The sequence below is a fragment of the Dreissena polymorpha genome, chromosome 11 (assembly GCF_020536995.1).
Source record: "Dreissena polymorpha isolate Duluth1 chromosome 11, UMN_Dpol_1.0, whole genome shotgun sequence".
Classification (NCBI taxonomy): Eukaryota; Metazoa; Mollusca; class Bivalvia; order Myida; family Dreissenidae; genus Dreissena; species Dreissena polymorpha.
The window spans coordinates 56,818,102-56,841,339 of NC_068365.1; the positions used below are offsets into that span (position 1 = coordinate 56,818,102).

Here is a 23,238-nt window from a genome sequence, read left to right on the forward strand (position 1 = left end):
AATCTATTACTAATTGCTCCAATTTTACACCACTTTGAATATCGTTTATCACCACACACCAGTACATCATGCCAAAAATGTTCAGCCTTACAAAACACAGAAGATAAAAAATCTCAGACCCTGTTTTCGATACTCACAGCATGAATGAAATAAAAACTAACCCCACCTCCACTTGAGAGAGTGCATCTAATCTTAAAGAGCTGACAAGACTGACAGAGTGGTTTCCCTTCGAACAACTTCTACTACTACTACTACTTATAGCAAGTAATTAAACCCTTTGCATATACATTTTATTGCATTGTTTTTGCAAACAGGAGGAACATGCTTGAACCTTTGTACAAAATTGTATTTAAAAATTATATGTTATAAATATAAGATATAAGTTAATAAAACTGTCAATTAATTCAACGTTTTAATTTAGATGCTCTTTTAAGCTCTGTTGACTAAAACATGTTTCAAACACACAGTGCTTTCAAAGAACCATCGTCTCCACATTAAATATCAACCTATCAGTCATACTACAGTACATGATTTATGGCTTTAAATACAAAAAGTCATGTAATGATTTTCCCATAAACCACCATACTTAACAACAAGAACAGATCAATCTTACTCAAACCATTCAACACTTAATGATCCCCATTTACAATTATCAATATGTTTACAAAAAACACAAACCTGGTGTTGTTATTGTTTGTTTCTTAATTTGTCAAAATTAAATGTTTTCAATTTTCAATAATCCTCCTACGAATGATTAACAAAAGTAAAAATATAATGCACACTCTTCAACTTTCTATCGGTAAAATCTTTTATTGTAAACTTGTATCCTGTTTATGGTCTTAGTTTTAAATAAAGCTATCTACACTGTCAAGGTAAAGCCCTTATTAGCGACTATTTACATTTTGTCAGTTCACTGACTTATCAGTGGACCATTGTCATTCATATATCAATTACTAGTGCATTAAATGTTAATGATATTGATATTGACAAACGGCTATATGCCTGCATGAAGTTTATGAATGAACGGAAGGAAGGTATTTTAAATGACTGATATGAATGTAAACCCCATTTAAAATACTTTTTGGTTTAACTCAATTGTACTTATAATGTTATGTTAGTTTAATTTAAACCTATTAATTTTAGCACGATTGCATCGAAAGCCTAAGGTTTATAGAAACGCTCCCGAGACCGTTTCCTGGGCATATAACTAGTACTTGGTGTCTTTAGGGAAGACCCAGAGAAAGCTCCCTGAATGGGGATCAAACTCTTGACCCTCGCGATCGCTAGGCGGACACCTTATCCATTACGCCATGGTGAACTGTTTATGTTTTATGTTATGTTAGTGGGTAGTAGCCAAGTAAGATAATTTTAAAAAAAAAATGTGAAAACAGTATGTGAGAATCAATTTATGTTAAATCAACCAATATGGATATAGACTCCCTAGTTATTTGAAATATACATTGCTTAGAATGCTTTCTCCTGTTCTCCAAAACTCTGTTTTGCAGGTAACATTGTTTCTGGCTAAACACTTCTTTTTTAACCCTTTGCATGCTGGGAAATTTGTCGTCTGCTAAAATGTTGTCTGCTGAATTTCTAAAATGAGCATTTTCTTCGATTTTTTTTCCAAAGAATACTATCAGAATAGCAAACAGTTTGGATCCTGATGAGACACCACGTTCTGTGGCGTCTCATCTGGATCCAAACTGTTTGCAAAGGCCTTCAAAGTTCGGTTCCAGCACTGTTAGAGTTAAACTCTCCTATTCCCTATTATGTTGGTCAGGTCTAAAACATATATTCAAAAACTGTATTACCCTCCTGTTGGTCAGAAACAAACTTACATTGCACTGTTTTTCCAGGACATCCAACACTCGAAGTACATTGTTGATGTGATGAAGTCGCATACGACCTTTCTCCCTGACCTAAAATTTGCATAAATATGCATGATTATTTCTTTTGAAAACAATCAAACATTTTTCACAGAAATTAGTGTTTCAATAAACAAAATATAAGTGGACACAATTATAACTGCAATAAAGTGGTATGTACTCAAACACAGATTACTTTTTTGCATTTTAATGGTTTAAAATGCTCTTTCATAGAAAATAAAAAATGAGCACATCAATTATTGGCTGGTGTTACATTATAGTGCTCTTGATAAATAATAAGTTCAATAATATCAGTATAGTCCATTTAAACGTATTTAAGGGTATATAGGTTAAACTACTAATATAAATATTTGCTTAAATGGATTAAAGATGAACAAATACTAATTTAAGTATTTGCTTTTCATTTCTTTCTACACTGAATAATAATACTCCAACACCATCAGTACTCATAGCAAGAAAGTCTTGTTCAACTTTAACAGGTGTTGTTTCAAGTAATACAGAATTTATGTTGAGTGCTCCCATGTTTCTTAAAGAATATTCAACAAATTTTAAAAGAGTATAATCTCCAAAACACCTTTCAACAACAGATTTTAAGACACATAATATTTTGATGCTGAAAATATAAGAGTGAAAATACGTGTAAATGAGCATTGCTCCAGGAAAACAGGGCTTAATGCACATGCGTAAACTGAATTTTCGCTATGAAGAGACTTCTTTTACACAAAAAATACAATAAAAGCGGAAAGTGATGTCCCTGATTATCCTGTGCAGACTGCACAGGTTAATCTCGGATAACACTTTACCCACATGCATTAAGGGATTTTCACAGAGTAAACCTCAAATGTAACAAGCGATGTGTTTGTGAAACACTATGTCCCCATATATTTGACCTTTGACCTTAAAGGATGTCCATGACCTTTCACCACTCAAAATGTGCAGCTCCATGAGATACACATGCATGCCAAATATCAAGTTGCTATCTTCAATATTGCAAAAGTGTACATTAAATGAGCGATTTTGACTCGTATATATGACCTTTGACCTTAAAGAATGACATTGACCTTGACTTTTCACCACTCAAAATGTGCAGCTCCATGAGATACACAAGCATGCCTATCTTCAATCTTGCAAAAGTTATGGCGAATGCTAAAGTTTGAGCAAACAAACACACAAACCAACCAACCAACAGACAAGGCAAAAACAATATGTGCCCCACTATAGTGGTGGGGGACAGTTTTTTTTAGAACAATGGGTAACTAAGAAGTAACCTGTGGTGTTCCACTGAGGACTTCGATGAGAGAGAGAAGGTGTGTGCCGTCCCGGAGATCTGTGAAGAGGTCCTCCAGCGTGGGGCGCCCGCACTGAAACATGATACAATATGTTGAGCCCTGTCGTGTGAAAAAGGGTCATGGCCATCCTGTAAATGTCACACACTTTTCAGAATTGCCATATGCATTTAGGGCACATTATATAAAAATAGGTCTTATGCCATATGCAGCCATCATAGCTCCGGACCAGCCTGCACATCTGAGTAGTCTGGTCTGGAGATTACCATGTCCCCTGATGAAACCACAAAACCTTGCTTGGCTTTATAGCTGACAGGGTAGTTTCTGACCAGACTGCGTGCATGACATGCATGTCTGGATCTATGCTGAGCGCACATGGCATAAGACCTATTTTCACATGATGCATGCTCAAATGCATACCTCAATACTGGTAATTGTGCGACATGTACAGTATGCCCATGATGCAGTGTCCAAGGAAGGCTTCCATAAGTGTTAGAATGCAATATTGTGTGAAGTTAGAATGATATATAAAAAGAAATATGCTGTTCTTTTGACTCTTTGTTTTGATGCAATAAATGGGACATTATTTCTAAGTAGTTATCAACTACATTAACATGCAGAAGGCATGGGATATCAAACTTTATGATGTGATGAGGAATGTTAATGTTTACATTAATTTTTCATGAAAATTCAAATTATCTGTTGTGTTCCCTCAATTTACTATGTTGTGTTCCCTTAAATACTATGTTCTGTGCCCTCAAATACTATAATGTTGTTTTCCCCAAAATCTGCTTAACATAATGAATGGTTATTGCACATAAAGGTATTTATATTTGTAAGAGGGAAGTTACAAATTCTCACCTTAGAAAGCTGAGAGTTGATCCATTTGGTGAAAGTCTTCTTTTGAACATCCTCTCTCTCATCTGAAAGACAACAGGTTCAGAGTTTTCAGACCAATAAACTGAAATAGCAGACATATTGCCCATATTGCCCTCTATCACTGGACATCAACCTCGCTTTGGTAATATTTGAATGGTTGAAAGATCCATGGTCACCAGATACCAATAAAACAGGGCAAGAACATGGTTGTCCAGAGATAAAACATAGTAATGTTCAAGGTCAACCATGGTCATTTAACCCATTTATGCCTAGTGGACTCTCCCATATCCGTCTAAATTGGATCAATTTATTTCCAAAATTAGGGATGTCTAGTATATTTGTTTCTATATTTAGAATATTTCTTACAGAAATTCCTTTAAGCAAACAGCGCAGACCCAGATGAGACACCGCATCGTGTGGCGTCTCATCTGGGTCTACGCTGTTTGCCAATGCCTTTTTTCTAGATGCTAGGCATAAATGGGTTAAGCATCTTCTAACATGTTTAAAACATAGTCAACCAATGTTTTTGACTGTATTTATATAACAATGGTTCTTTATTTAATTAGAACTAATTAAACAATTGAGTCAAACAAGTTTTTTTCTTAAACTGGATGTTCATGAACTGGTTCACAAAATAGATTCCATGAACTTAACATCTGTTAACTATGGTACGAACGGACATTCATCAAAAATAGCCATTTTTTAACGGATTTTTATTATTTAACTTGTTCATGAATACCCTCAAGAATGACAATTTGTTCATGAATGGCTGTTTGTCGTTTATAGTCATTCATGAACAAAAAAACTTGAACAAACATCATGAACAGTTGTTATATCCTTGGAGTGGGTGATGAGAGAAAAGAAGTTGAAAAATATCAAATTACTTAGCCCTTAAATTTGTTAAGTACCAATTCAATTTTATTCAGATTTCATCCTTCATAAATCAGTACTCTGTATAAACATGTGGCTATAGTGTATGCAAAATGTAAGGTGATCATCCCCTATCAATATCAGCACATTGTTTGGTAGAGTATGGTCAGGGACCTATACAAACAAAGGGATGAGACACTCACTGAACCGAAGAACAAGCTATCGCGTTGTTACGCAAAAGGGAACGAGACTTGCGACCCAACGAGACTTCGCGCTTCGAGGCAAATTTTAACAGCCGCCATTTTGACAAAGCGAGACCGTGACAAAGCAATCGAGAAATAATAAGAGTACAAATTAACCAAGTGTTGCCAACACAGAAGTATTCATTGCAAAGGTTTGTTGAGTTTGATACATCTTATTGTTTCATTTGTTTTCGACTATGCTTTGTATTTACTTATAAAACAACGGTGGGTATTTTCACCAAATCATGCGTATCATTGTTTACACTTCCAAGTTCCATAATCCGAGAAACGTGTGTCGTGGCTTTTTTCAAAAGGCTTGGTCAAATAAAGCTCTATACTATTGTTTTTTTGTATTCTTACAAACGTTACATTTCAACGCATTGTGTGATGCTAATTTTATTTGTATTGTTAGCAAATTCATGATTTTAAATGAGCACAAAGGCAATACAATTTAAGTCATTTTTTAATTTTTACCACTATCAGTTTCATCAACATATGTCGTGGCTCTTTTTGAAAGGCTCAGTCAATACTAGCCCTATATTAATCTTATGGGTATCTTTACAAACATTACATTTTAACGCATTGAGTGATGCTAATTTTATTTGTATTGTTTACAAATTCATGATTTTGAATGAGCACAAAGGCAATACAATTTTAGTCATTTTTTTATAGGTTACCACTTTCAGTTTCATCAACATATGCCGTGGCTATTTTTGAAAGGCTCAGTCAATACTAGCCCTATATTAATCTTATGGGTATCTTTACAAACATTACATTTCAACGCATTGAGTGATGCTAATTTTATTTGTATTATTTGCAGAGGCATAATTTTGTATTAGCTCAAAGATTATACAACTTAGTCATTTTTTATTTTGTAATCACTATCAGTTTGATCAACATATGTCGTGGCTCTTTTCGAAAGGCTCAGTCAATACTAGCCCTATATTAATCTTATGGGTATCTTTACAAACATTACATTTCAACGCATTGTGTGATGCTAATTTTATTTGTATTATTTGCAAAGGCATAATTTTGTATTAGCTCCAAGATGATATAATTTCAGTTATTTTTCAATTTTTTTAGTTAAACGTGTTATCAACATATGTTGAGGCTTTTTTCAATAGACTCCATCAATAGTAGCACTATTTTGATCATGTTGGTATTTTTGCAAATGTTACACTTCAATAAACTGTGTGGTGCACATTTAATTTACATGAATTGCAAAGGCATAATTTTGTATTAGCTCAGAGATTATACAATTTTAGTCATTTTTTTTTTTTAACCAGTCTCGGTTTTGAATGTGTATGTCAATGCTCTTTTCAAAAGGCTCGGTCAATAATTGACCTATGATAATCATGTTGGTATCTTTAGATATGTGACACTTCAATGCATTGTGTGTTTCACATTTAATTTGCATTATTTACTAACTCATAACTTTGTATAAGCTAAAGGACAATACACATGTATAACTTTAGTCATTTTTTAATTGTTAGACCGCTTTCAGTTTTGTATACATATGTCATTGCTTTTTGCGTAAGGGCCAAGGCTCTGTAAATACTAGCCCTATATTATTCATGTTGGTATCGTAACCCTTTCAGCGCTGGAATCAAACTTTAAAGGCCTTTGCAAACTGTTTGGACCCAGATGAGACGCCACAGAACGTGGCGTCTCATCAGGATTCAAACGGTTTGCTATTCTGAAAGTATTCTGTGAAAAAAATCTAAGAAAATGCTAATTTTAGAAATTCAGCAGACAACACTTTAGCAGACGACAAATTTCCCAGCATGTTAAGGATTAGCAAATTGTACACTTCAGTGCATTGTGTGGTGTACATTTAATTTGCATTATTTGCAAAGTTCTTGATATGTATAAGCTCAATGATGATACAATATTAGTCCTTAATCAATTATTTAAAAAAAACAATTGAGATTAACATTTGTCTCCGCTTTTTCTTAGGGATTGATCAATACAAGCTCTATTATTGTTTGTGTTTGTACCAATGTTACATTTCAATGAAATGTATGGTGCATATTTTAAATGCATTTTTTGAAAAAAAAAAATTGATGTCTGCATAGGAAATCCTGAGGTGGAATTTTCAAGGATGTTTGCTAAGAAGAGATTTCATTTCAACAAAAAATGTCATAAAAGTGGAAAGTGTCGTCCTTATTAGCCTGTGCGGACTGCACAGGCTAATCTGGGACGACACTTTACGCACATGCATTATGCCAAGTTTTCTCAAAACACGAGACATATAATCGTTCTCATTCACAGAATGTTTGGCCATTTTTTTTTAAAATATAAATTTAATAACTATTATTCTAGAAAAAAAATAGAAAAATTGCAAAGGTCATATTTCTTTATCATTGGAGAAAACATTTATTCTGAGATATTTTCAAGAGTTTGTTTCCACATTGTTAATGCTTCTATTAAGAATTTCTGAAATGTGTAGATAATTGTTATTCAATTAATGCAAAAAATCGGAATTCTTACATAAATATTTCAATTAATTTTATTAATATGTTGATACAACTAAGTACATTTTTATGTCCATCTGTCTGGTCGTCTGAAATTCCGTCACACTTTGCGTTTAGGTTTTGCGTTAACGTTTCGAAAAATGTGGAAAAAGGTGGCATAGTCTATTAGTCTTCCTATGGTGGCAAGCCATGTTTTCAATAAATGATGGTGACTGTGTAAACATTTTATTAACTGATTTTTAGAATATGTTTTGTTTTATGCTTTTAGAATGCCTAGAAAACGCAAAAGAGGATCCCTTACGGTGAAACGCAAGTACCACTACATAACATCTGAACAGCCAAAGGAAGAAAACCATGTTGCCAGTGAACCCCTGGTGAACATTAAAGCTACAACAGATTCTTCTACCCAGTCAGAATGTGAAAATGTGCAGTTCACAAGTGATCATAGTTATGCTATTGATGAAGACTCCACATATGAGCTTGACTCCTTCCAGGAGACAAACAATGATAAGCCTGAAGCTGATGTGATGGAATGTAGTTCAAGGCTTCTAGAAATGGAGGTGGAGACGACAACCTTCTCAGACTTTGCTGTGGAACTTAAACTGCAAAATTTTTCATCTCAGTTCGTTGTAAAGGAATTAGAGCAATCAATTCAAATGTTACAGTTGTACGCAAATGACAGTCTGACAGCAATCAAGTTATCGGTTGAAATTAAGAGTGATTTTACGTGCTCTGTCTATGTGCATCGGAAATGCATTCCGAGATCTCACCAAATATGGACTGGACTGCCACAACATATCAATCGCGTTGCTTATGTTCTGGTGTTATAGGAAAGACTGTTAAAATTTGATGTCTGCATAGGAAATCCTGAGGTGGAATTTTCAATTATTTTTTTTTCGCATAGATAGTCGATGTAGGGATATAGATAAATGAAATTAACTAGTTTATATAGATGGAGTTATTAATTTTACTTATAGATTTCTCTCTAAATAAAATGATTGTACTTTATATACTCTAAGGAACCATATCGCTATACATAAACTATAGTTTTGCTTTAGTATAGGTTGTCAACACAGGGATTTTACTTATACTTAACTACAATTAAGTGTAGCATAGGTAGAGGTATATCATACAGCTTTTACATTGTCAGTATTACTCAATTCTACATTTCTAAAAAAAAAATTACGAATGAAAAAACAATGCAAGTATATACTTTATGCAGTTATATGCAGGGATCATATTTTTTTCTTATATGTGTCCTAATTTTATATTAATGTATGTAATTCTTGTTTAAAAAAAGTCATTTAATAATTATATTTTTCACTTATGAACTTTGGTACAGACAGGTCACTATGTATTAACAATATTAACATTCTCACGAAAACATGTTTATTCCTTATATTGTAAAAGGAACTTTTTCGAAGTGATGCATGATTTGTATTTACTTCAAAAGCATGCTGTTATTGTAAATGTAATGTAAATGACGATTAGCTTAACATGCTTAAGTCAGAATAAACTTTTATGTTCTATTAACTGCATTTAAATCTTTGTCCATAATTTTGTTAAAACCATTCTACAACACGTTCTATATTCATTTCTTTGAAAATAATTAAAGGAATAAAACACTAAACTCCTTTGTACACACTATTTACTAGTAACTGTAAATGCCTGATTCAATTGTCTCATCATTATTACACCGTATCATGTGTCCACTGTTTTGGATATCTTACTTGCATGTGCGAGGATTTGATTTATTAATGTTGTTTTATATATTGATTGTTCGAGATATATATGATAATAAAACGAATAAAACATGAGTATATATATATATATATATATATATATATATATATATATATATATATATATATATATATATATATATATATATAGAACTACTAAAACACGAAAACCTTTCTTGTTTTTTGTTTGGTTTGTACGCAAAATGCAGAACTAAAAAATGCATCCAATATTTATTACCTCGTAAATTCTGTTAATGTTTTTTTATGACATGACCTCGAAATCCTGATACACTTTTATACTCCGCACCACAAACAGGACAAATATAGCACAGCTCTTTCGTGCTTGCTTGCGATTTATTGTTTGCCTCATCATCAGTATAATAACCTTATACCAAATCTAAATCTATGTCGTCATCCCATGAAAGGAAATTTTTATGTTTAGAAGACATTTTCAGTAAATTCCATGAATTCCAACGTTCACTATGACTTAAGGGAGTCCAAATAAATATTAAAATGACATTCGAAAATTTGCTGCGTCGGAGGTTAAAAGAACAATTATACATTTTGAGTTGTTTGCACTTAACATGTCTTGATAATGTTGCTATTTTAAACAAAACATGGTAACATTTTAATTCTATTAAAAGACCGGTCTTTTTTACATGCACATACGTGCGATAAACAACGGCAATTTAACCCTGGCGAAACAACCGGCAATTAATATTCATCAAAGAGTCCGATAATTGGGTGCCCATTTGACATACTGCGTACTGTAATAATAAGACTAATTAATGATTGATTTTGAGATCAACAACGCAACAATTAAACGAATAGGTACTTGTTTATTTAACATAATATAATTTGAATCCGAAAAAACGTAACGCGTTAAATAAGCGAAATCCCTCGCAATCGATATCGTGTAGCCGCATTATCGCTACACAGGGACCAATCGATCGAGATTATCAAATCTCGCGCACCGGTTTATTATCGCTACACCGGGACCAATCGATCGAGATTAAAGTATAGGTCCCTGATCTCGCGCACCGGTTTATTTTGCGTGCTGTAACGGGATATCGCGAGGTTGCTAATCCCTTTGTTTGTATAGGTCCCTGGTATGGTACACAGACCTACATGACATGGTGTTGAAAATAATCAAAAACAACATACCTGCAGTAGCAGTTGAAGGTTAACAAAAATGTCTCTCCTATTTATATTTCTAAATTTTCATATTCCTATCTTCAAAAGATATTTTTTTTATTTATAAATACATAGTATTGCAATTTAAATGAAGTTTTAATAAATTATGTATAAGGCAAACTGACCACCATGTAAAGTTGGTTTTAATTGAAAGCAATTGCTAATGAAAACAGTTAACTGCCATTTTTTCCTTCTTTAAAGTGTACCGATTAATGGTACTTCTCCATTCTAGTAGGGTAATTGTTTTTATGGATTGCATTCTCTTCATTGATATCTATACACCCATGCAATTTCATATTTAAATCTTGCAGCTGATCTGAGATATGGCCCTGAAAAGTTACATCATACAAAAAACAAAGGGCAATAACTCTTATTAAAAAAAGTGTAGAGATATGGTTTATGTGCATGGCACTTCTGCTAATTGACGGATGGACTGAGGGAATGAAAGACATTTGGACGGACGGACTTACCGACGGACAACACCCATTCTATATCCCTCCGCCTTTAGTTCAGTATGTCTCGATTAATTAATTAGTTCTTGTTTTTTAACCTGATCGTTGTTTTTACTGAAATAAGTCATACTAGTAAATACTACTAAACATTAAATACAGATGCGAAAAACTGTCACTATAATTCTGCTGAGCCCAGAGGATTATTAACAACAAAAATCAAAGATTATATTAAATTTGTGATTTAAGTACCAAGTTTTTATAAGACCTAAAAATACCAATATGTCACAACGCAAAGTTTTCAAAATGAAGATTTCAGTACAATCTATTTGCCAATTAAAGGATTTTACGCACTACTTTTTCGCAAGTGGACCTGTAGCAGTACTTTTTCCAATTGGACAAAAAAAGTTGCACAGTGTTAAAACAGAACAAATATATGGTAAATATTTCAATAACCTTATTTTCAGCTGCTTAATGTTGTATGATTTAGGAATACAAACAAGAGCACCACATAATGGGTGCCAAGCTCGGCTGCCAAAGCTTGTCAGAATTTTTTTTTTTTTTTTTTTTTTAGAGGTCACAGTGACCTTGACCTTTGACCTAGTGACCCAAAATGGGTGTGGCGTGTAGAACTCATCAAGATGCATCTACATATGAAGTTTCAAAGTTGTAGGTGGAAGCATTTAGAGCCAATGTAAAGGTTTTAGCACGACGCCGGCGGACGTCAGACGACGAGCAGGCTATGACAATACCTCGGGTTTTCTCCGAAAACAGCCTCGCTAAAAATGAAGGAAACTTCCATTCAGCATAACATTAACTTACAAGAATTTTAAAACAATTTACTAAACAAGAGGAATGTTTGCTTGGTATAAACACAATCCTCACACCTTTCTGTAACCGAAGAATCTTTGATGGTAATCCTTTATAAGAATTATCACCAAAAATGTACCCTGCCATCACTTTCACTGATTATTGCAATATGACTCCATAAAAAAAAGTATTATGCCATTTGAAAATGTTCTACACAACTGCACATATTCTAATGTGCAATATAAACTAATTTTTAGATCAGTAGTTTAAGAAAAAGTAATGCACCTTTATAGAATGCTATTTTTAATGCCATTTAGACTACTGGTATCACAATTTCATAGTTCATAATTGAGCCATAATTGATATATTATGTAGCTTGGTAAAGTTCAAAATTCAAAGTCATGTACTCATGTTTCACAGGAGTCGTCAATGTTAAAAAAAATCCACTTTTAGATGTGTCAAAAATATTCCACAATTTTCAATGGTTAAAAAATGTTCCACATTTTTCAACAGAAACACAAAATCCACTTAATACACACACACTTCTAAAATGAAGAATGTCCATCATAAAAGGAAAGTAATATCAAAAACAAAATAACCAAGCATCATTGTTAAACATATCATTTGCCTCAACTCTTATATTTAATATGTCCCACGAAAATGAAATTCAACTTCAACTGTGTTGTACACAATTTGTGACACAAGACACCGGACAGACATCATGTTTACAAAATTATTATTTAGTTGCATAGGTAGAGTACGTCCTCACATTGATATAAACTTTACAAAACTATAAAACTGCTGTTATATGGAACTTTCAGCCACTGTCCCTATCAGACGGGTCATAAACTTGACAGGGATATTAGCACTCATAAATCAGTTTAAAATTGTCCAGCTGAGGCTTATTCAGACCAGACTTGATCAAATATTGCTTAATCCAGACCTTTGAAGAATTTAAGGCTTCGGAAATTATAGCACAGTGCTTTAACTTTGCACTGTGTTTAATCAGAAATCATATGTCCACAATGGTCAGCCAGTGCAAAAGGGGGATAATCAGTAATGCAAATAATTGCACATCAAGGGAGGTGATTGGTGATTACAACAGTGTTCAATATGGACAGGAGTTGTGAAAGAAAGTTTTACATTATAATTAACTCTCTGTCAATAACAAAGCAACACAAAATGTATTACAAATTATAAAATAAAGTTGGTTTTCATTTCGTTATAATTTTGTTTTAATATGTCCTACAAAAAGCTGCGCATTCAACAAACTCTGAATTTATTCCTTTTTTAATGCATCTAACAAGTAAAAGACAATATATAAAAGAATGTTTCGACAGACAAGGTAAACATCTTCTCTATAATAAAACAGAAATTCTTCAAAGATATACATTGCAGACTGATAATACTATCATGTTTCATTAATATACCTGTAGCTATTAGTTATTAGTATGTGGTCCTTATTGGAGAAGTTTCATGATCAAGTCTAAAATCAAGACAAAAATGAAAACAGGATATTGTTTAAATTTCAATTCTGAATTGCTAATTGTTTAATTGGATTTTTTGCCATTTTGATCGTATTTCATTCATATCACTGAATGCTTTCCCAATTAGAAGCAAAGTGAAAATGGCCATGTGCAAACAGCATAAAACAAGAACAGCCTGCGAGTATATAACTCGCAGTCTGTTCAGGTTTTATGCTGTTTGCTATTCATCAGTATCTAAGGGTTGGAAATGAAGGCTGTCAAACTTGAATATATTAAGAAAGGACTTCAATTTAAATTCAGTTTCTAAAGGACTTCAAATTTGTCAAAGTGCGTTTCTGAGTGGTAAAGGGTTAACATAGTTTTTTCCCAGGCACAGCTGGGTACCAGCACTAAGTGCACATACTAATAATCACAGTATCTGTCAACTGCCCTACTTGAACCAGAGGTAAGGGGAGACTGGCCACAGAAAGGATTTCATGATCAATACCTACGCAAGTTAAGCAACCGGACCAGGGATCAAACCCGCAATCCTCAGATTTGTAGTCCGGCACTGTACCAACTGAGCTAGATGGACTGTTTTTGGAATGGGAAAACATTTTAAAAGACAGTCATTTCATGAATCAATTTCAAGCGGTCACCCTGAGGTAGTAGAGGTTGCCATGGCGTAGCGGATATGGTGTGTGTCTGGCAACGCTGAGGTCATGGGTTTGATCTCTCCTGTTGATGCACTTTTTAGAACCCTCCCCAGACATCAACAGAGAAAATGGACTCTTGAGGGCTTGAATAACTTTTAGGCATTCTATGAAAACGAGCTCAAGTTAAAAAGTTCAAACTTAACAATTTATAAATGCATATCATTTAATTTTTCCACTCTTAAGATAAGCCACAAAAGAACAGTCATATCAATATTTATACGTCTATTTGTAAACTTAAACTAACACTCTAAGTAATATGGACCAAGCGTTCTTTCAGTAGCAATAAAATGGGAATCTATAAGGTTTATCAATATTCAAATTTGAACGGGGTTTAAAACTGTCTCAAATCTTAATCGCCACTTGCAATTATCGGCACGACCACGAAGGGTCTAATTGAGGGAACAAAACGCCAAACCAATATCTTCGTCAAAAGTACATTAGCAAATAAGCGCGACTAGTGTTATTAAGATCAACTGCCCATTGCTACTTGGCACATTAGGAATTTATTGGAAATTGATCATCAAAGTTTAATTATTGCCTAACTGATATGTTTCTTAAGGCCTTACATGAGCAGTTAAAAGGTCATGGATTGTACCTGGCCACAACCAAAAAAATGATTAATTGCACAAGATAAATTCAATATCAGCTTTATCTTTTATAAGAAACTAACAAGCCAGCCATTTTGTGAAATTTGACTAGGCAAAAAATAGGTGTTTTGGGTGGAAAGGGTTTCAAAAAAGTAAGTAGGGAAGGGATACTTAATGGCCAATAATCCATGAGCTGACTATGTTTACCAACGAAGTATATAAAGTGCCTTTCATCCCAAATTATCAACTAAATCACAATATAATTCATTAATGAATGCGATGAATTTGTGGAAACAATCCCAAAGCTAGACATAAATAAGCAACATAATGCTGGTATTCTTTTTTATAGAATGTTGTGTATACATAAACATTTTTTTTTTTTTCATTTTCGTCATGGTGGATTCTACGGACATGGATAGCGATGGAAGCGACATTGAGGTCGATTTAAATAACGATGTCTACACAATACGAGTAATTTGAATGAAGAAAATGGTGAAGATGGCTTCCAATGTCAACAAAGAACTGACGACGAATGGTTTCGTGGCTTTTTCGAATCGGATGGTGAACATGATGACGAGTTTGAAGGCTTCGACGTAGAATGGAAGATTTCCAACTTTGACGACCGAAAAGAGAGAACGTACAGTGAAATAGGTGGTTCAACGTTTGTTCACCCTGAAGATGCCCTGCCACATAATTATTTGAACTGATCTGGGGTCAGGACTTGTGGCAGCATATGGTTACAGAGACCAACCGCTATGCTGAACAAGAGCGGACACGCAAACCACCACCACCATTTGCTCCTCGTTGGGTTCCAGGAGATATCCCAGCCATGAAGGCTGTTTTTGTATGGGGGTTCTTCGTCTTCCGTCAAGAAATGACTACTGGAGGGTAAAGAAGCATATGTTTTGTACTGCCTTCAACACCATCATGCCACGGGACAAATTCAATCTGATCTGGCGCTACCTTCACCTGACAAATAACGAAGCCCCACCTCCTGCAAGACCAGACAAACTTTAAAAAAAGGTGTTTTTTTAACTATCTCAATGATAAATTCAAGAAAATGTACCCCCCTAGAGAAACGTTACTGTGGATGAAAGTATGGTGAAGTTCAAGGGGTGTCTGGGCTTTCGTCAGTACATGCCATTGAAACCAACGAAGTGGGGCATAAAAGTGTGGACATTGGCGAAGAGCAAAACTGGCTACATTCACCAGTTCCAAGTCTACACTGGAAAGGAAGAAAATAAGGAAAAGGGCCTATCACACAGAGTGGTGACTGACCTAATTGGCCATCTGAACCATACAAACATTAGAGTTTTTATGGACAATTACTACACGAGTCCGGCCCTTTTCACGGATCTGCACATGCGCGGTGTGTACGCCTGTGGCACAGTGCGCAACAACAGGAAAGGCTTACCAACTGCACTGTTGCCAAGGAATGTTATGCTGGACAAACACGAGTTCCTGGTGGCCCAGAAAGATGAACTTTCTTGTTGCATTTGGCAGGACACTAAGTGTGTCATGGTCCTGTCAAACTTCCACAGTCCTAATGACATGGGAACTGTCAACCGATGATCTGGTAAAGCAACACAACGATCTGTGGAAGTTTCCAAAATACTTGCGGATTACCAGAAGTTCATGAAAGGAGTCTGACCAGATGATTGGATATCATATCATCAACCATCGGTCAAGGAAGTGGTGGCGACATCTGTTCTTCCACTTCATGAAGGGCAGTGCGTTGAATGCGTACATCATTGCAAAGGACTCAAATCCAGAGAAAGTCGGGCAAAGGCCATGCGGATTCAGGGAAGACACTTTCAACTTGATTGTATTATTGAAATGAAGTATCATTTAGGCAAAAAGTCAAGTTTACGCTGAATGTGTTGTAACTGAAAAAGCCTGTGCAGACTGCACACTGGACAATCTGGGACAATACTTTAAACTAATGCATTAAGCCCCATTTTCCCAAAGTAAAGCTAGCATTTACACAAGCTTTTTTCACAATTAATAATGACCAATGGTCTAGCTTGTCAGACCAGAAAAAAGGAAAACTTGGACATAACCCCTTGTACCACCTTAGGTGAGGGTGCAGTAAATCTTGAGGTGTTAAGGCACCTTTGCACAACTGTCTAGAGTAGTGAAGTCAATTCAATATGGCTGTCAACCATGGAAATTACTGTCAGATTATTATCATCATCAACACTCGGGGAACATTTCATTCAAAAGGTGTATCATGGCCACTTAGTGACTGTGCTGCAGCTAATAACCTGCAAATGTCACAGTTGACTAAGACTTGGGTCAAGATGTTCATGTTTGACCAGGCTGAATAGACCAAGACAAGTGTTACTGCTAAAGGCTCTTGTTTTACAGATTAACACATGTTTTAATTGATGTAATTCAATGTATTTATTATCAAAACCATAAAACTTTGTATATTTTAAAATAATTAAAATAGGAAGGAAATTATGTAAATAGACAATGTGCCTCCATATTGATTCATACACTGGACTTCTTTATAACAAAAGCGTTCTCCCTACCACTGCTTATATCATGGCATTTACAATAATAAGTGCATTTTCAATGCTATGCTTGTAATACTGAGTGTTGTTTTATTTCAAATCATCAACAAAAATCATTACACTCGCTTTATTATTTAAACGATTTCAAGTTATGAATATCAATAATTAAGGAACCAATATTTACATTTTTCTGTGTCAGGGGTGTTACAATATTTTGATATGAATACATTTCAAAATTTAAATTTTTTTTTTTTTTTAATCAAAGCATTGTTTTCATTTTAGGGAACTGTAAACAAATCCCTTTAAGGGAGCAATAGGACTTCTTTTAATTGGGTATTCTTAGATGAACTAATAACCAGAATATTTACTGTATATAAATTTTGCAGAAGATAGTAATATTTTTTGTGTGTGCATACTTGAAACAAGTAATCTGTAAGAACAAAAAGCTGAAAACACTTTCATTTCAAATAAATAACATTGACTAAAATATATATCATAGCATTTTATTAATTGTATAAAAGTACCAGGTGTTAATTACTAATATCAAGCCATAACAATCAACAGCAATCCATAACTTTATGAAAGCCTTGGACCATTTTCAGATGTCAATATACACAGCAGGCAGCATAAGGGGCCTAATTCAACATTATAATGAACTATGTAATTCATGGATATAGCTTGCCAACATTATAACCTTGCACTGACCTTAACCCATTAATATATTAAAATATCTTTATGATGGACATATTTTTTCCATTCTACAAGTTATAAAAATCTATAAAAGCATTCCTAACTAAGTAAACTGTTATGGCATCTGTTAACTTGCGTAAAATGATCATGAAACAACTCAAACGCTCATATATTGTATAATTCACGGGAATAATATATGCTAATTCATTTTTTAAAAAGCAGGTCAATTTCATTAAGGTATACAGGATTATAATTTTATATTAGACTTGTAAATAAACTCCAGCAGAAAGACCACACATTAAATCAGAATATGTCATATTATGTTTGACATTTACCCTAATGCCCAGGTGGGTTTTTGCAAAATAAAATTAACATCTTCTGCTTTTCACCCTCCCCTAACCTACACTCCACACATAAAGAATAGTGTAATTACATGTTGAAAAACACAATATTCTGCTGCAGAAACCGAATCCTTCACAGCTGCAACTATAGCTGCTGCTTGTGACACGACCGTGTAATTTGTTTGTAATTTGAACACAGTTTAATTACTAAATTAATTGGGATATTGCATGTTATTGCAACATGGAAGAGCAGACTGACGGACGTTACATTATTTATTTATCCCTTAACAGTGGATGGTATAAAGTCACAATAATCTCTTTAATATCTTCATCCCAATTTTGTATAGTGTTAACGGATGTATCATACTAGTACAGATTAAAATCATCTTTTGATATAAATGTAATTTTGTGAACTTTCTACTTACTTTAATACTGAACAAATGTACATCTCCATAGAAGTACTTTAGAAACATACTGCTAATATTTCTTGTATTTTCTGATGCTTATTTTAACATGGTAATATGATATGAGGAATTTATAAAGTGAGGTAGAAATAAATCAATGAATTCCATAAAAGTTTAGTAATTAAGCTAAAATTTTAATTTTAAAATGGTTTCATATCTTAATAAACTACATATCACATATGTTTGCAAATGCAGGTAGCAATTAATTTAGTGAACATGGTGTATGCTTTTGCACCTGGTTATCTAATTAGGCTTTCATGGCAATAAACCTCAAAAACCATTTATTCCCTAATACATGCCCCCACCCTTACAATACATCCCTTGGAACTTTTTTATGGGCCCCTAAGGCGTGTTAATTAGGAACAAGGGCTGTTAGTAAAACATGCATGCCCCCAAAATGTGCTGTCAGTTGTAGTGGCAGCCATTGTGTGAATACATAAGAGTTATCCAAAATCAATTTTACTGCTTCAGGTCACTGTGACCTTGAACTTTGACCTACAGTCCTGAAAATCATTAGGGGTCATCTATCGGTCATGACCAATGTCCCCATGAATTTTCCTGATCCTAACCCTAAGCATTTGCGAGTTATCATCCTGAAACCATTTTACTGTTTCAAATCACTGTGACCTTGACCATTGACCTAGAGTACTGAAAATCAATAGGGGTCATCTGTCAATCATGACCAATGTCCCTATGAACTTTCCTGATCCCAGGCTTAAGCGTTCTTGAGTTATCATCCGGAAACCATTTTACTGCTTTGAGTCACTGTGACCTTGAACTTGAACCTAGTGACCTGAAAATCAATAGGGGTCATCTGCCAGTCATGACCAATGTCCCTATGAACTTTCCTGATACCAGGCTTAAGCGTTCTTGAGTTATAATCTGGAAACCATTTTACTGCTTCAGGTCACTGTGACCTTGAACGTTGATCTAGAGTCCTGAAAATCAATAGGGATCATCTGTCGGTCATGACCAATGTCCCAATGAACTTTACTGATCCTTACCCTAAGCATTTGTGAATTATCATCCAGAAACCAGTTTCAAGTCACTGTGACCTTGTCCTTTGACCTAGAGTACTGAAAATCAATAGGGGTCATCTGTCAGTCATGACCAATGTCCCTATGAACTTTCCTGATCCCAGGCTTAAGCGTTCTTGAGTTATTATCCGGACACCATTTTACTGTTTCGAGACACTATGACCTTGAACTTTGACCTAGTGACCTGAAAGTCAATAGGGGTCAACTGCTGGTCATGACCAATGTCCCTATGAACTTTCCTGATCCCAAAATGTGCCTATGAACTTTCCTGATCCCAGGCTTAAGTGTTCTTGAGTTATCATCCCGAAACCATTTTATTGCTTCGAGTCACTGTGACCTTAAACTTTGACCTAATAACCTGAAAAGTATAGGGGTCATCTGTCGGTCATGACCAATGTACCTATGAACTTTCCTGATACCAGGTCCAAGCGTTCTTGAGTAATCATCCGGAAACCATTTTACTGCTTCAGGTCAGTGTGACCTTGAACTTTGACCTACAGTCCTGAAAATCAATAGGGGTCATCTGTCGGTCATGACCAATGTCCCCATGAACTTTCCTGATCCTAGCCCAAAGCATTTGTGAGTTATCAACCTGAAACCATTTTACGGTTCAAGTCACTGTGACCCTGACCTTTGACCTAGAGTACTGAAAATCAATAGGGGTCATCTGTCAGTCGTGACCAATGTCCCTATGAACTTTCCTGATCCCAGGCTTAAGCGTTCTTGAGTTATTATCCGGACAACATTTTACTGTTTCGAGACACTATGACCTTAAACTTTGACCTAGTGACCTGAAAGTCAATAGGGGTCATCTGCCGTTCATGACCAATGTCCCTATGAACTTTCCTGATACCAGGCTTAAGCATTCTTGAGTTATCATCAGGAAACCATTTTACTGCTTTTAGTCACTGTGACCTTGAACTTTGACCTAGTGACCTGAAAATCAATAGGGGTCATCTGCCAGTCATGATCAATGTACCTATGAACTTTCCTGATCCCAGGCCTAAGCATTCTTGAGTTATCAACCGGAAACCATTTTATCGACGGACCCACGGACAGGCTGACCGACGGACATGTGCAAAACAATATACATCCTCTTCTTCGAAGGGGGGGGGGGGGGGGGCATAAATATATGAGAAAATAAGCTAACATAAAAAAGCAAATCAGCTCTTCTCATGTTCTGTATTTCTTCTCTTGTCCTTCTCAAACTTCAGTAGCACTATTACAGGAAGTCATTAGCTGCAAGCACTTGTACTTCGATGAAAAATAACACTTCAAGAAGACATGGAGGAGGCGTACATCTTCATCTTACAGTGCCATGATTTTAAAATGTTTTTGCCTCTTGTTATCTTAGTTCTCTGAATACAATGTATCATAAATATTACACTCATATTATACTCCGATAAAAAATTTATAATGATATAAAAAGAATAACAAGAGGGCCAATGGCCCTTTGACACTCACCTGAGACTATATACATGTATAAGTAAAACTGCCCCACCTCATGCTAGATATGTAAAGAAATGTTCAGGAACCATATCTCACTTTGGAGTGTTTAGAGCTTTTCCTTTCATATTACCTGTTAACCTTGTTTTTGACCCTGCATGACCCAGTTTTTTACTCAGTGAAGATAGCATTTTGACAAATCTTCTGAGAAAGTCTCATCAAGATTGAGTAATAAATGTGGCCTCTAAATGGATCACAAGCTTTTTTTATTTGACCTAGTTATCAAATCTTTTACTCCCCATGACCAAGTTTTAAACCAAACCAAGTTATCCTTGGAACAATATTATGTGCAAGTTTCATAAACATTGGGAAATCAGTATTGCCTGCAAGGTTCAAATGCTTTTATTTTATTTGACCTTTTAAGCTAGTTGTTGGCCTCACATGACCCAGTTTTGAACTAATCTGAGATTTTTTGGGGACAAAGGTTCTTACCAAATTTCATGAAGCAATGAATTGCGCTTCCAATGTAAGCAAGCTTTTTCTTTAATGTGATCAAGTGACCTAGTTTTTTTTACTCCAAGTGGCCCAGTGTCATACTTGTTGAGATATAATATGCACAAATGTTCTCACTAAGTGTCATGAAAATTGTGCAATAAATTTGACTTGTAGAGTGATGATCACAAGCTCTTTCTCCATTTGACCTTGTGACCTACTTTCGACCTTGTGACCTACTTTTGACCTTGTGACCTACTTTTGACCCTGTGTGCCAGTTTCCAACAATGGCAAGAAATCATTGGGACAGATGATCAGACACTATTTCATGAAGATTAGGCAATAAATGAACCCTCAAGAGTGTTCCCAAGATGACCATGTGATATAAGTGTTGATACCATATGACACAGTTTGAAACTCCTCCAAGATATAATTGGGAAAAATGTTCTAAATAACTTTTATGAAAGTTGGGCAATAAATGTGGCCTCTAGAGTGTTCACAAGAAAAATGTTGACCATGCATGACAGACACCAAACAACGGACAAAAAAAAACAATCACAAAATCTCATCACCAGTATGTTGTCAGCACAATGAGCTAAAACAAATGCAGATGCAACTTTTATAATACTTGCAATTATTTGGTCAATGTATAATTACATGATATTAAATACATTTATGAGTAATACACATTTTGGTAACATCCCCTGCGAAAATTTGTTCTAGAAATTGGAACTGTTCTGGAACTGTTCTAGAACATCAAGAACAGTTCTGGAACGTTCCATATTCGCGTTCTAGAACATATGTTCTAGAATTGTTCCAGAACAGTTTTCTAGAATAATTCCAGAACATTTGTGGAACATGGCTTAGTTCTGAAACTGTTCCAATAATAGTGAAGAACATTTTTAGAACATTTCAAGGACAAAATAAGTTCAAGAAATTTCTAAAAATGTTCTAAAATGTAGTTCTAGAACACGTTTAGAACTCTTTAAGAACCAGTAAGTTCTATAAAAGCTTTTATGGGGAATAAGAACACATATAGAACAGGTCTAGAACCTGAAGGTCTACAGTTGTTCTACAATAGTTCTACATATTACCTCCCTCTAGTTAGGGGAATTTCCTCCCTTTTAAATTTTCTTTCATATATTAATTATACTTATTGTTTATACATACTATTGATGTCAACAATATTATGCTTTTTTCTAATTCTGTAACTATTTGAAGTATATTGTTGTAGCTAAATTAAGTTTATATATTTTCTTATATAAACTTTATTTAATAATGTTAAGGTAATCAGGTTAATCCTGATGAGTAGTACACTTGGAACTATGAAAAAGAAAAACTATGTTAAGAACAGTTCCGCAGGTTTGCTTCAGATAAGTCTGGAACAAATACTCTAGAAAAGTTCTGAAAATGTCCTTGAACAGTTCTAGGACAGCGACTAGAACTGTTCTGTAACCATACCAAAAATGTTCTAGAATTGTTAAGGAACAGTTGTTGAATGTTAAATGAGAATAATTTCTAGAACAATTATTCTAAAACAGTTCTGGAAATGTATACAAGAACAATTCTGGAATAGTTCTAGAACAATGGTTCAAGAATTGTTCTAGAACAAACCATCAGAACTGTTTTAGAACTATTTGTTCTACAAATT

The 23,238-nt window shown here is 34.7% G+C and overlaps 1 protein-coding gene and 1 long non-coding RNA gene across 2 annotated transcripts in view; one reads left to right on the forward strand and one right to left on the reverse strand.

Moving 5' to 3' along the window:
• The window catches only part of LOC127849861 (utrophin-like), a 74,930-nt gene that overhangs the window by 19,079 nt on the left and 32,613 nt on the right, over window positions 1-23,238 (reverse strand). Inside the window, exons 4-6 of the mRNA XM_052382614.1 lie at window positions 4,034-4,095; window positions 3,155-3,247; window positions 1,839-1,919 (exon numbers count right to left, since the gene is read on the reverse strand). Coding sequence (XP_052238574.1) covers window positions 1,839-1,919; window positions 3,155-3,247; window positions 4,034-4,095 — 236 coding nt within the window. The remainder of the gene's footprint in view (window positions 1-1,838; window positions 1,920-3,154; window positions 3,248-4,033; window positions 4,096-23,238) is intronic.
• Window positions 5,087-9,170, forward strand: LOC127850942 (uncharacterized). Its single transcript, XR_008035570.1, has 2 exons — window positions 5,087-5,315; window positions 7,906-9,170. It is a non-coding gene; the product is annotated as an uncharacterized LOC127850942 (long non-coding RNA).